Below are 15,418 nucleotides of genomic sequence, written 5' to 3'. Positions count from 1 at the left end.
TTAGTGATGCAGTGGGGAAGCTCATCCTTTTGGTCATGGTGGAGTAGCTTCATGAGTCCCACCTGCCCATGGGTAACACTGCTTCAGTCTGGAGAAAATACTGACAAGAACTCAGTTCATGGAAGTCTCTGGAGAGTGACCCAAGACAGGCATATTCTGGAGGGGACACCTGTGAAAAGGAACTATGTGGATTGAGGTCTCTGAACTCATAGCTTTTCAGCAACACATGCCCCATGAGTGGTTTCACCAGTGCTCTTTGTCGTCTTGATTTTATTAGAGTTTTCAGGACAGCTTTACTGAAGAAAAGTTACTTAAGTTATTGTCATTCTGTTGTACTATGTAGATAATGTAAGTAGTAAACTTTTGGAGTATTAAATTGTGGCAAGACATAATTGACATAAAATTATCCAGTTTATTGATTTTTAGTGTACAGTTTAGTAGCATTAAATACATTCACATTGTTATGCAACCAACAACACTATCTCCAGGTCTCTTTTCATCTTACAAACCTGAATTTTGTATCATTAAACAATAACTCCATGTTCTCAAATACTTCCTGTCCCTGACAACCACCCATATAGTAACCAATAGAGACTTTCTATTACTATGAATTTGCCTATTCTAGGTAACTCATAAAAGTGGAATCATAGAATATTTTGTATAATTATGACTGGCTATTTTGTCTTCACATAATATCTTCAAGTTTTATTCATGTTGTAGCATGTGTCAGAATTTCCATTCTCTTAAAGCCTGAATAAGATTCCATTGTATGCATATACCACGTGTTGTTTATCCCATTGCTTAGTCAATGGACACTTGGGATACTTCTACCTTTGGATGCCGTGAGTGCTGTTGCTGTGAATAGTGGGGTACAAATATCTCTATGATACCCAGCTTTCATTTCTTTTGGGTATATACTGAGTGTTTTGATTGCTGGGTCACATGGTAATTCTCTAATTAAGTTTCTGTGGAAGCACTACACTATTTGTCACAGTGGCTGCATCATTATACATTCCCACAAGAAGTGCATAAGTTTCCTGATTTCTCCACATTCTCATCAACACTTACTATTTGCTGAATCTTTGAAACAACCATCCTAATGGGTAGAAAGTGCTGTCTCGTTGAGGTTTTGATTTGCATCACCATAATGATCAGTGATGATGTGCATGTTTTCAAGTGCTTAAGCCATTCTTTATCTTCTTTGGTAAAACGTTCATTCTAGCACTTTGTACATTTTTAACCAGTTTTTGTCCTTTTTGTTGATGTTACCTAGTTGTAGAAGTACTTTATATATTTTGGACATTAACTCTTAAAAGATATATGATTCCAAATATTTTCTGCTGTTCTGTGGGTTGTCTTTACATTCTTGATAGTGTCCTTGGATGTAGAAAGTTAACTTTGATGAAGACCAATATATCTATCTTTGCTTTCATTGCCTATGCTTTGGGTGTCATATTAATGAAACCATTGCCAAATCCAATGTCATGAAGACTTTCCATAAGTAGTAAATTATAATTCAGAAAGTCAGTCCAATATTCCTAGATACAACATTTTCTAGGAGCCATTCAGCCACCAGAATTATTTGAAATATGAAAATCCTCTTCCCTCTTCTAAGATTTTCTAACCCACCAAGGAAAGAAACTAGATAACTAATTTTGGAACTTGATAAGTGTCAGTTAATTTGAAGAATATTAGTGCTGGGTCTTGAGTGGGAGAATGGTTGTGGATTAAAGACAGTACTTATAAGGAAATTTATAGCACTAAATGTATATGAAGAAACTTCCTTTCATAAAAAGGAAAATGATATAAAATTGGTAACCTAAGCGTCTACATTAGGAAGCTGGAAAAAGAAGAGCTAGGTCATTCCTAAGTAAGCAGAAGAAAAGAAATCATAAAAACTAGAGCAGAAATCAATGAAATTGGAAATAGGGCATGAAAAAATAAAAAAAACTGCCTGTTTCTCACATATTTGCTAGCAAATTAAAATTTTCTCATTTGCCAACCAAGAAGGTTAATGGAGGATAATGTAGGTTAAATTTGTACTTTCTATTTTTAAGCTATTTTTAAACTTTAATAGCTATTTCCATTTACTAATATGTAACAAGTCCTATCAAATTATTTACTCATGTTTCTAGTACCTTAGAAATTTACCTGGCAACCTGGCATATTGTTTAGTAAACACCAGCAAGTTCTTTAATTGTATGTGTAATATGAACCCAATATTTTAAAGAATGACTTTTAAATCCACATGTATATGTTTGTATTTAATTATATGGTATATTTTAATTTACTCCTATGCACACATACATGCATAGAGATATACACACAAATATATGCATGTGTTAAATTACAAATGCATGCCAAGTATAAATGGCTTCCTCTAGATGAGCTTGGAATAGGTTAATGGGTTATGTCCTTTCTCATCTTACTTCAAAACAGAAAAAAGTGGGAAAGAAGATCAGAATTTGTCAGATATATGTTCACCTGCTGATGCTGTTCAGATGCTATGAGACTTATCATTTTAGCCCCAAAACATCCAATTACTATCACATATATATTATGTGTAAAACATAGAGATAGAAACTGGAAGAATAATATAATCTGGTGAGGTTTTCCAGAGATGTTGTTCTTGTCTGGGGAGAGAATCATTACACTTGGAACACATGAGTAGCAATATGAAACCATATATTCATAGTAGATTCCAAGTTGGGTAGAGGGTGAAAAGAGCATTCTAAATCTTTACTTGGCATTTACAGTAACACTCAGGGAGAACAGGAATTCCAACACTTAATGTCCATTCCTAACTGTCACTGATCCTGTCAATATAAAGGTTAGAGCTGCCCCTGGACACAGGTTCTCTCTTTCAAATGCAAACCTCCAGTAACTCTTGGAAAAACTCCTCCAAGAGAGCTTCCCTGCCCTCTTCCCCTTTGTCCCTCTCAGTGTTTATCATTATGAGGACCAGCATGACTTCCGGGAATTCTGTTTTCTTTAATTTCCTACTTGCATTATGCACAAAAGAAGGAACGTCTGCAATCTGATTCAGCAATTAATAATACTTTTTATTTAAAACATGCACAGGAGAAATGGCTCTGAATTATCGTACATTAATCATTTTACTGTGTTTTCTAGTGATAACATATTAACAACTCAACACTAGGTAAGTATTGTCACATGGGGCAATAAATACTGTGTTACAAAGTGTGAGGAAGAGCAGATACAGATACAGTTGTATGAAAAATTCCAGAAAATCACCTTAATGGACATCGGATGTTCACTGCATCTTAAGGGAATTGGGAGATGTGAGACAACAGGTCAGAGAAGACATCCCTAATAAGAGCAAAGAGGTGGAGGACGTCATTGATAAGAAAGAGAGGCAGAAGACAGCCACAGCAGGCAGATGATCTGACCTTCATCACACAGGAATGAAGCAGATCTTGTATAAGGGTGGCAATGAAATAAAACCACCAGAATTCGAAGTGGCATTGAGCTTCTTTGGATCAATCAAAGATTTTAGGTTAAAGTTCTGTAAAATGCTGGTCAGGAATAAAAACAGCTCCATGCGGGCCAGTCCCTCTCCCACACACATCCGTTTTCCTGAAAGTAAGAAATACCAGGGGAAGTTAGTTACCACTGATGTGCAACTGTGACTGTAACAGGTACTGTGTTTGTGACTGTCACTCTTTGATGAATGTTTGGATGGAAGAATGAATTGATGGATGGATGGAAAGCTAACTGGATAGACAACTGAACAAAGAATAGGTACACTTGCCATCCACCTGACATCTGATCTTAACAAAGACCCTTCATTCAACAAATGGTCAGTGAATAACAGCTCCATACCAACCAATTCATTAAGTATTCCCACATTATAACAGCTCCCTTGACATTTTGAGTTTAAATCTATATATCTACAAAACCACATCCATATTCTCATGTTTCCTCTTCCCAGTCTGAAATTCCACGATCTTTCCTTCCACTCTTCATATTCTCTATGCTGAGCTCAAGCCATACACACTCTTCATCAGCCTCCAAACAAGAAGTTTGAAGTTTTATACTATGCTGTTCCTTTTGACCAACATGCACTTTTCAGAGACTAAACTCAGGTCACAGGTCAAATGTCATTTGTTCTTTGCTCTCTTTGTCATGCGCTCAATTAATAAAACCTGTCTCTCTCTGGGTTTCCAAGCATAGTATTATTGCTTTCAGCGAAGCAATGAAGTTTACCTGAAATCATAATTGCCTATTTATTTATTTCATTTATTGATTTTTCTATTGGTCTAAAATGTGAACTCTTGAAGGGAGGTTTCCATCTTTGTCATTTTGTTATCTACACTGCCAGATATAAAGCAGGAATACAAGCTGACAGCATAGAGGAGTTTCCACAGCCACAAACTCAGCACACACGTGGAAAGAGTGGAGATCCAATACCCAAGATGTATGGTCATGATTGGAGGAACAGCAGGGTGCTGTGAAATCATTGCAGAGGATCCAGCCTCATTCACAATGTTTCCCTGGCCCCATGGTTAGTTTGCAAAGGTTCTAACATCTTTAATTTAGAGAAAATGCCCTGTCTTCTCTCTTTTCCATTTTCTCTGCCTCCTTTGAGGTAGCTGCTGTTAGAATGTTGCTTACTCCAGCTTATTATGCCTCAGTGTAGGGTATGAGAGAGCAAGAAGCAGGCAGCTTTTCCCTCTGTCCTATACACCCAGCAGCCTGTGCTTTGCTTTCTTCTCTCACAGCCCAGTCCTACTGAATTACAATGGGCTGTTTATTCATCTGCTTTCCTAAGTGGGGGTGAGGCCCTCTGGTGCCAGTTCTGTGCTTTTTTTTTTTTTTTTTTTTTTTTTGAGACAGAGTCTTGCTCTGTTGCCGGGGCTAGAGTGAGTGCCATGGCATCAGCCTAGCTCACAGCAACCTCAAACTCCTGGGCTTAAGCGATCCTACTGCCTCAGCCTCCAGAGTAGCTGGGACTACAGGCATGCGCCAGCATGCCCAGCTAATTTTTTCTATATAGATTTTTAGCTGTCCAAATTATTTCTTTTTTTTTATTTTTGGTAGAGACGGGGTCTCACTCTTGCTCAGGCTGGTCTTGAACTCCTGACCTCAAGCGATCCACCCGCCTCGGCCTCCCAGAGTGCTAGGATTACAGGCGTGAGCCACTGCACCAGGCCCTGTGCTTTTTTTTTTTTTTTTTTTTTTTGAGTTTTTTCTTTTTATTTCAGGATATTACAGGGGTACAAATGTTTTGGTTACTTGTTAGGACTTTGCCTCACCCAAGCCAGGATTAGAGGTGTGCCAGTCACCCACATAATGCTCACCGCATCCATTAGTGGTGAGTTTACCCACCCACATCCCCCAACCTCCATTCAATATTACTACCACGTGAGCACCTTAGTGTTGATCAGTTAGTGCCAATTTGATGGCAAGCACATGTGATGCTTATTCCTCCATTCTTGTGACACCTCACTTCAGAGGATGGTTTCAAGCTCTATTCAGGATAATATAAGAGGTGGTAGATCACCATTGTCTTTTGTAATTCAGTAGTATTTGATACTATACATATACCATATTTTATTAATCCATTCATGGATTGAAGGGCACTTGGGTTTTTTTCACATCCTTGCAATAGTGAATTGTGCTGCCATAAACATTTGAGTGCAGATGTCTTTATTATAGTATGTCTTTTGTTCCTTTGGGTAGATGCCTAGTAGTGCTATTACTGGATCAAATGGTATTTCTATTTTTAGCTCTTTGAAGTATCTTCAAATGTTTTCCACAGAGGTTGTACTAACTTGCAGTCCCACCAGCAGTGTAAGAGTGTTCCTATCTCTCCACATCTTAGCTCCCATTCTATGCTTGTTGACATGTGAATCCACAAAGCTCAGATGGGTGATGAGGACACTAAGTGGAAGACACTCAGTGAAACTGCAGAGTGAGAACCTTTGCAGTGGCACGTGAGGAAAGTCTAAATACGCTTTGCATTCTAGGAGGAGTTCTTGAGTACCTCAGTGATGTATCCAAGGCAGAATTCCATTTACCTATACTTCAGCCTTCCTGACTATGAAGAACCAGTTTAACTCCCCAAAGCACCATGATGACTCTGGCCCAATGATGAGGATGTCTAATGATGATGGAAGGACATAGGTGTTGGCAGTGATGCTCCTGATCATGCACAGGAGCATTTCCACCAGCCCCAGAGAAGAAATCATGTAAATTCCAACTAATCCCAAAAAGTTTTCTGGTCCTCTAAAATAACAAAGGAAATAAATTTCTATTACCTGTTGAGAAAGGCATGAAGAAGTTGCTTTTTTTAAAGTTGCCACTTTCATCCAGAAAATGACCAGGGTCGAACTTCTCTGGGTTGGGGAATTCTTTGTTATCGTGCAGCACAGATGTCAGGGATGTTAATATGGTTGTTCCCTGGAAGCAATAGACATTGGTAACCAAGTTATGAAGGAGTCACAAAGCTGTAAGAAACAATAGTAATTACCTAGATAAATCTTTTAATCTATACATGAAGAAACACAGGTCCAAAGAAGAGCAGAAACAGTTCCAGACACACAGACCCAGGAATCAACAAGGATGAGTTTAAGATCGGTGGTGATGATTTGCCGCAGTGCTCTCCAATCACAGTTGAAATCCTGAGCGCTTGGTCACTGGGGTGATAAACCTTCCGACTCTGTTCTCCTTATCATCAAGGTTGGAAGCTAGGGTCTATCCCCACAGGCTGCACTATTTCATCACTTCAGTTTTCACACATCCTAGACTATGGTGTAAAATTGAAATCTCTGTTGGCACTTAAAATATCCACAGTACCTGTTCATAGGATTCTTTTAAAATAGATCATACAATCTAGTAAAGTTTAAAATGACATCATCTAACATGAAAACAAGAAGTACAGTAGCAGGAATAAACTGATTGTTTATCTTTGCCAAGCAGGATTTTTTGTCTTGGTATAAAATCATGGGGGAGATATTCATTAGAGATTGATCCTAACTTACAACCATAGAAGAGATGATGAAATTAGAAAAAAAAATGCTCAGTTTGTGATATTCAGGTCAGGATCATCAATTAAAGCTGAAATTATTGGGTGTGTCATGTGGGAAGCAGGATTTACATAAAGTCTTAAAGTACTGTGCCGTGGATATTTATTAATTATACATAAAGAGCAAAACCTCTGCAATGCAGAGATCTGGCAGATACTACCTTATTACTGAAGAAATGAGCATAACCAATAATGGCACAAGGGACATATGTGCCCCACCTCACCAATGAGATTCTGTGTGATACTCAAAGCACCTATGTCTTATTCCTCCAAAATCATAACTGGAACCTAATCTTTACAAAACAATCACAGAAAAACAGCCTAAGGAACATTTTAAATGGCTACTAGCCTGGACTCCACAAAATGGTCAACATACTGAAAGGAAACAAATGAAGGAAAGTAACTGTGTCCTTGATCACAGGCAACTAAAGAGCACGATAAGCAAATTATATGCTTGTTCCTTGACTGGAGGGTAAATGGTAAGAGGATAAAAGCTAAAATAATTCTAGTAAAATTGGAAAAATTTACATATAGGCTGTATATTAGATCATATTATTGTAACAGTAATTCTTGAATGTCAATGCTATCTTTATTAAGTTAGGAGAAAATCTTTACTCTTGGGGCCTACCTGGGCAAGTGCTGATATATAGAGAAATGGATAGAAAGATATAAAAGTACATATATACACACTTTCATATTTATAGACATATATGTCTATATGTGTTTTAATTTTATTTAGATTAAATTTTTTAAGTACAAATGTGGGGAAAATCTATCCCTAAATTTGTAATATTAAATGCCTATAATTTAATTTTTTAAATTATTTCTCTGAATGTTTAAACAAGTAATATATGAAAATGTTTCTTAAAGATATAAAAGCAAGTATACTTTCAAAAAATGATACTCAAACACCTGGAAATTCATAAGGAAAAAATTGAAGTATGACCATTACTACTCCACATCATAAATGGAAATTAACTTGAAATGTGTCTTTATCTAAATTGAAGTGCTAAGACAATAAAACATCCATAAAAAGATAAAGGTAAATCTCTGAGCCATTTGGTGGCAAATATTCTTCACATATATGGCACAAAAGCACAATCAGCCTCACATCATTGCATAAATTTCTACTGAACAGAAATGTCTTCTAGTGGTCACAAACATAGTACTTGCGAGACCATGCATGAATTCAACCTAGCTCTTTTTCTAGCATAGCCCATCAGTAAGAATATTTTTACAAATGCCAAAGAATATCATTTTTGACATATAAAAAATATATGAAATTTAAATATCATTCTCCATAAAAATTGGTACATATCCTTCCTCATTTGTTCACACATTGTCTCTGACTGCTTCTATGCCACACTGGCAGAGCTCAGTAGTGCAGCAGAAAACCTATGGCCTGAAATGTCTAAAATATTTACTATGTGGCCATTACAGAAAAAGTTGGGCAACTTCTGTCTTAGACCATTATCTCCACCTAGATTAGTGGCTCCAGCTTGGGGCAAAAGAGTCTATTTATCTCACTTGTAAGAGGATGGAATTAGCCAAACACCTGCATATTTCTCTACAAGACTGTCCTGCACAGAAGGAAGTGCATGGTCATTCCTTGGGCTCTGGGCTCTCTCCATTCAAAACTCACCAGGCACAGCAAGAGCTGCCCAATGTTGCCTGGTGAATGGGAGATCTCAGCAGATTCAGTGCTCCCCAGAGACAGGCCCTCAGTCTGATGCAGTGGATGGGGGTGGGGAGGTGGATATCCCTCTCTTGATTCCTAAGTCTATTTCCCACATAGATAGCTACAGGAGACCAAGTTTCATTACTACTACCCTCAGACCTGAATAGGGAGAAGCAAATTCCTTCTTAGCCATGTCCTTGGTGAAAACAGAATGAGCTGAAATGTTAATCCTTGTGCCCAATCAGTGACCTTAGGGAGAGCCCCATAATCTCTTGGTAAAGTTATCAATTCTATGTCCTTCAAGAAATGACGTATTTGCAAACTTACCAATCTCATTTATTTTTGTCCCATGAAAATACAATATATATATATATATATATATATATATATTTGTTAATTTTAATAATAATATGTCCTAGGTCAGGTGAAATAGAGTCGCCTGTAGCATAGCAACTGGAACATCTGGAAGAATATGGAAAACATGTGAAAAAGGCATTGTATAGCTGCTAAGAAAAAATTTGGTCTCAAGATCCAGAGATGGGAAAACATCAGAGAGGTACACTCATGGCTATAGTTAACTATCAACTGTGTTCACATCATGTCCACCTCGGAGTCAGGGCAAGAGGTGTTGCAGCATTATGACTGCCATGAGAGGAGAATGCTCCCTTTCTGGAAGAAGATAAACATTGTCTCAAATTCTGCATTGTTTCATATATAATATCTTGTATTTATCTAGAAGTTGTTAGACATTTCAATGATACATCTAAGTGGGCAGGAGAAGAAAAGTGGGGGGAGGAGATGATCATAAAAACAGACCTACATTAGGGAACATTTTTCACCTATTTTTATATATGATCATAATCTTGATACCAAACTCTGACAAAAAAAATGTGAGGAAGAGATTAGAGACCAAAAGCCCTTATGAATAAAAATACAAAAGTCCCTCTATAATATGGAGGAGATCAAATCCAGCTATGTGTATAGACTTATGCATATTTAGTGAGGAAAGTGAGGACAATATATAATCATACCAAGAGACGCTGGGAACCATTTGATAAAATTATCCACACATTCATGACAAAAATTATATAAAAAAAGAGAAGGGAGCAAAATTTCCTAATGTCGTGAAGAATATATACCCAAATCTACTTAAGAGCGGCATTCTCATTGATGAAGTACTAAACCTCCATCCCTTCCCACAAATCAGAAATGAAAGAGGGATGCCCATTATCAGCATTCTATTCAACACTATCCCATAATCTTCACCAGTTCAATAATACAATAAAGAGAAAATAAGGACACAGGAATTGGAAAATAAAAATAAAACAAATAATAACATAAACAGAAGGATAATGTACATAGAAATTCCAGATGACTCTACCAACAAATTATTAGCAATGATTAACCAACTTAGCAAGGTTAGTACATATGAGGGCATCAGAATGATAAAACCAATGGTATTTCCAGATAACAGGTATAGAGAAACGAAGAGGGCATTTTAAATGTTTATAGGAATGAGATATCACTTATCTCCAGTGAGAACGGCCTTTATCAAAAAGTCTCAAAACAAAAAATGTTGGCATGGATGTGGAGAGATAGGAACACTCATACACTGTTGGTGGGACTGCAAACTAGTACATCCTCTGTGGAAAGTAATACGGAGATACCTTAAAGAGATACAAGTAGATCTATCATTTGATCCAGCAATCCCATTACTGGGCATCTGCCCAAAAGAACAAAAGACATTCTATAAAAAAGACATCTGCACTCGAATGTTTATAACAGCACAATTCACAATTGCAAAGATGCGTAAACAACCTAAGTGCCCATCAATACATGGGTGGATTAATAAAATGTGGTATATGTATACCATGGAGTACTACTCAGCTATAAGAAACAATGGTGATATAGCACCTCTTATACTTTCCTGGATAGAACTGGAACCCATTCTACTAAGTGAAGTGTCCCAAGAGTGGAAAAATAAGCACCATATATACTCACCATCAAATTGGTTTCATTGATCAACACCTAAGTGCACATATAGGAATAACATTAATTGGGTGTTGGGCAGATTGAAGGGGGAGGAGGGGATGGGTATATGCATACATAATCAGTGCGATGCACACCATCTGGGGGATGGACACGCTTGAAGCTCTGACTGGGAGGGGGGAGGTGAGCAGGGGCAATATACATAACATAAACATTTGTATTCCCATAATATGCTGAAATAAAATAAAAAGTTTACAGCAGCAACTAAGTACTAATTCTTTAGGAAAAAATCTGGCCAAAGATTTGCAAACCACAGCACTGAAAACACATTGATGGGAAAAATAGAAGAAAGTCCAAATAGATCGGGAGCATAACCCTATGCATAAATTGAAAGATGTAAGGAATCAAGATGTTAATTCTTTCCAAATTGAACTATGGATTTAATATAACCCTGTTAAAACTCCCAAAGAGTGTTTTGCGAAATTGACAAAGTGATACTTTTAACATCTATTTGAGAGTATAAACACTTAAGAGTAGCCAAAACAGTATTAATGAGGCAGGACCGACTAGGAAGACACACAGTACCAGCAACCAAGACCTGTTATAAACTTTTATAACCCCAAACAGAAGAGCACAATGTCCATCAAGCTGCCTAATGTATGAATTTTGCATTTCTCATCTTGTGATGGTAGAGGATTGGAACCAGACTGTGAATTTGGGGATTCAAGAGTACTGAGGTACAGTGTAGGACAAACAAATTTACCTTGGGGATCAGGTAGTTTCTGAATTTAATGTCACAGGTCACTGCACGTGGCACATTATGGGGGACCAGGTCAATGTATCTCTGGATCTCATGCACCACAGCATCTGTGTAGGGCATGTGGCTCCTGTCCTGCATGCAGGGGCTCCGATGTTTGCCAATCACACGGTCAATCTCTGCCTGGACTTTAGCTGATAAGACACAAGTAAGAAATGATGAAAAAAGAGAAAAATATCACATTTGTTATAACAATGTAAGATTACATGAAGCATGAGGAAGGTGTCTCAACAGCATTATATACATGAGTTATATGCCCATATGTACACCTAGACTTATACTGAGATTTGCCATAATGTATATATACACACCACTCTTCTGCAAACTAGGTATCACAATGCATTAGTACACACATATACATTAGCATCCAGGACAACTTTAACAAATAATAAACATAGAACCTATGTTGTTCCACATTTATTTTAGGTATAATAAAAAGAAACAAAATATTTCAAAAAATAAACACAACACAGTTAAGTCAAGAAATTGCAATCCTTGCAAAATGAAAAACATAAAACAAATATTACATTAATGACAAAATAAGGTATAAGGTTTAAAAATATATTGGAATGGATCTATATATGTGTATGTGGTTGGTTTCTTTTTTTTTTGAGTTTTAAAATGAGATTTATTGAATTCTCACTTACATACAAAAAGTCGCCAATTTTAAGTGTATAGTTTGATGAGTTTTAAACTCAAGACATTCTTGTAACTACTATCACAGTCAAGATACGGAATATTTTCATCATCCCAAAAAATTTCCTTTGACACCTCGCAAATTTTGGCTTCAGGCAATCACTGATGTGCATCCTGTCACTACATTTTGGTTTTCCTAGCATGTGACAAAATGGGAGCATAGAATATATAGTCCTGGGGGCCTGGCTTTTTCTACTCAATATGACACTTTTACGTGTATGTGTTTTTTTCTGTGTGTCTCTGTGTGTGCATGCATGTGGCATTTAGAATGGTACACTCTTTAACTTCCCACATCTCACATGTGACCACCTTGAGCATTCTAGCAGCTTCTTCTAACTTTCTGTTAATATTTCTAAATAATGTTTCTGTTTCTTCCATAGCCATTCTTTTTTTTTTTTTTTTTTTTTTGAGACAGAGTCCCACTCTGTTGCCCGGGCTAGAGTGAGTGCCGTGGCGTCAGCCTAGCTCACAGCAACCTCAAACTCCTGGGCTTAAGTGATCCTACTGCCTCAGCCTCCCAAGTAGCTGGGACTACAGGCATGTGCCACCATGCCTGGCTAATTTTTTCTATATATACATTTTAGTTGGCCAGATAATTTCTTTCTATTTTTAGTAGAGACGGGGTTTCGCTCTTGCTCAGGCTAGTCTCGAACTCCTGACCTCAAGCAATCCACCCACCTCGGCCTCCCAGAGTGCTAGGATTACAGACGTGAGCCACCACACCCAGCCTTTCCATAGCCATTCTTAAATAATATTTAAAGATTTCCTGATATAGGAGATGAGAATTTTAATCTCCATGTACACAGCATATATAGACACAAACACACACACAGATACCTGCACGCTCACAATTCTTCTCATTCTATTTACCCAGAATATATTTAGACCACAATTTCTGCTTATATCACTATTCATTGTTTACATCATTCTGACTACATAAATATTCTTTCCTGCTAAGACAACTATGATTACATTATATTTTTAGTATTTTCTTGGGCATAAAATGTCTTTTTACTTGAATTCATAATTTCTATAGCTCAAGTTAGAATTACTTTCCAGTGCTCAGGTGGATGTTTCAAACTCTCACTAATAATTTCCCAATTATTGGGAAACCACAGACTATCGATCACTTCTCCCTTGTTCCTGGAGTCTCCCCTCAACACGCCTTATCCACCAAGCACCTTCTGAAGTGCTGGTGCACAGCAGCCTCCCTGACACGCTCCTTCTCCTACAAGAGGTGCCCTGACAGCTGGAGCTCATGACATCCTCTGACTTAGTTTCAAATATTAATATTTAGATGGAGCTCAGCCTCCAGTATTGGAGAGAGAGAAAATAGAGTATGAAGTTTGTGGCAATCCCATGCATGTTTGAACATACACTTTTATTTTAATACACAAAATAATATTGAGAATTCTGATAATTTCTGAACCTTTTCCTTTATACATGACCTAATAGAATTCTCAGAAAGATTTTATGCTTTTCTCTTTTATCCTGCTGTTCCAAAAATTCCATGACCCTTTAACTTGGGGTACAAGTTTTGATTTCATTCACTCGGCTGAATGCTTGGAGAGAATAGTCTACAAAGATGGCAAATACAAGTATCTTTTTCTAGAATTTTCCTCGTCCTGGAGTAAACAAAAGATGGATGACCCTAGCAACATCTACCCAACATCTTTTCTGCAATTTACTATGCTCATCATCTGTGCTCATACCTGTGACCTCTGGGTGCTTCAGCAGGAGCAGAAGTCCATATCTCAGAGTGGTGCTTGTTGTCTCTGTCCCAGCAACAAATAAATCAGTTACTGTGCTCACCAAGTTTTCCATAGTGAACTCAGATTGTGAATTGTGCTTTTCCTAGGAAACATTTGATAAAATTATGTGACCAATTATTTACCAGAATATTTAATTACAGTGAACTTAAAATACCTCACATTGTTATAAGGTTATACAACATGTAACCTGAAGCATTTATTACTAGACAACACTATTATATGGCAGGCTAGAAACTGTAGATGAGTTGACTGAAATTTCATTTCCTACTCCCTGTCCCTGGAATGCCTATAAATTTCATTATAGAGACTATTTGCCTCTACTTGAGCCAGACAGTGTATTTCTTTTGCCAAAATATAATCAAAAGTGCATTGTTGTCTTTTCTTCGTCCATTTTGTGTTATGTGAAAGAATACAACAGACTGAGTGTTTTATTTAAAACAGTTGTTTATTCCTCATGGTTCCAGAGGCTGGAAAGTCTAAGAACATGACATTGACCTTTGGTTTTGCCCTTCATGCTATGTCATCCCATGGCACAAGGCAGAAGGGTAAGAGAGAGCTAGAGCAAGTGAGCAAGAAGGGGCTAAATTTGCTTTGATAACAAATCTACTCTTGAGAAATGACTTGAATGCTAGTCCTATAGGCAGGATGCAGAGTTCCCACATTGTGAAGGGCAACAAATGCTGAGGTCCCTCTGGCACTTCTCTGGAAACATTGTTGTACAGGTCCCAGCTTGGCTTGAAGATCTCTGAAATGCCTTTGAGGTCATCCTCCTACTGTCTTGATGAATAGCACCTGCCCCCTTTCTATACACACTAATCCTTTTAAGCAAATGATTCCTTGGTTTGCTCTTCTAAAGGTGCCTTTTGACTCTATACTTGGCCAGGCTGGAAATTTCTGAAATTTTGCCACTGTTTCCCTTCTTCTCAATAAATTCCACCTTGAAAACATCTCTCTTCTCTCATTCTATTGTAAGTGGCCAAAAGAAGCCAGGCAGCACCTTGAATATTTGCTGCTTAGGTATCCCTTCTGCCAGATATCCTAACTAATTGCTCATAAAATCCACATTCCATAAAGCCCTAGGACATGAACACAACTCTGCAAACTTCTTTGCAACTTTGTAACAAGGAAAACCTTTATTCCAGTTTTCCATAACTTGTTCCTCATTTCCATCTGTCACCTCATCAGAATGGCCTTTAATATTCCTTGTTCTCTCAATATTCTGAACAATATCACTGAAATATTCTCTAAGATGATTTAGGCTCTCTGTACAAATTCTTGTCTACTTCTGAGCCTACACTAGAATTGCCTTTAACACTCCAGGCATGGCAATCTAGGCTTCTAGGCTTCTCCCTCAAAATTTTCAAGCCACTACCCAATGTTTCTCTGCCCAGAAAAAATAACCCCAAGTATGTGAACTT

The 15,418-nt window shown here is 37.5% G+C and overlaps 1 protein-coding gene across 2 annotated transcripts in view; it reads right to left on the bottom strand.

Annotated features, from left to right (window-relative positions):
- Positions 1-3,041: 3,041 nt before the first annotated feature.
- LOC123650045 (cytochrome P450 2C18-like) overlaps positions 3,042-15,418 on the bottom strand; it is a 44,337-nt gene continuing 31,960 nt past the window's right edge. For both annotated transcript variants that reach the window (XM_045568440.1, XM_045568439.1), the window contains exons 6-9: positions 13,941-14,082; positions 11,479-11,666; positions 6,282-6,423; positions 3,042-3,597 (exon numbers count right to left, since the gene is read on the bottom strand). In XM_045568440.1, coding sequence (XP_045424396.1) covers positions 3,416-3,597; positions 6,282-6,423; positions 11,479-11,666; positions 13,941-14,082 — 654 coding nt within the window. In that variant the 3' untranslated portion in view covers positions 3,042-3,415. The remainder of the gene's footprint in view (positions 3,598-6,281; positions 6,424-11,478; positions 11,667-13,940; positions 14,083-15,418) is intronic.

The sequence above is a fragment of the Lemur catta genome, chromosome 14 (assembly GCF_020740605.2).
Source record: "Lemur catta isolate mLemCat1 chromosome 14, mLemCat1.pri, whole genome shotgun sequence".
Lineage (NCBI taxonomy): Eukaryota > Metazoa > Chordata > Mammalia > Primates > Lemuridae > Lemur > Lemur catta.
Note: the sequence above shows the minus strand (reverse complement) of the source record. Positions and strands in the feature narration are given on the sequence as shown.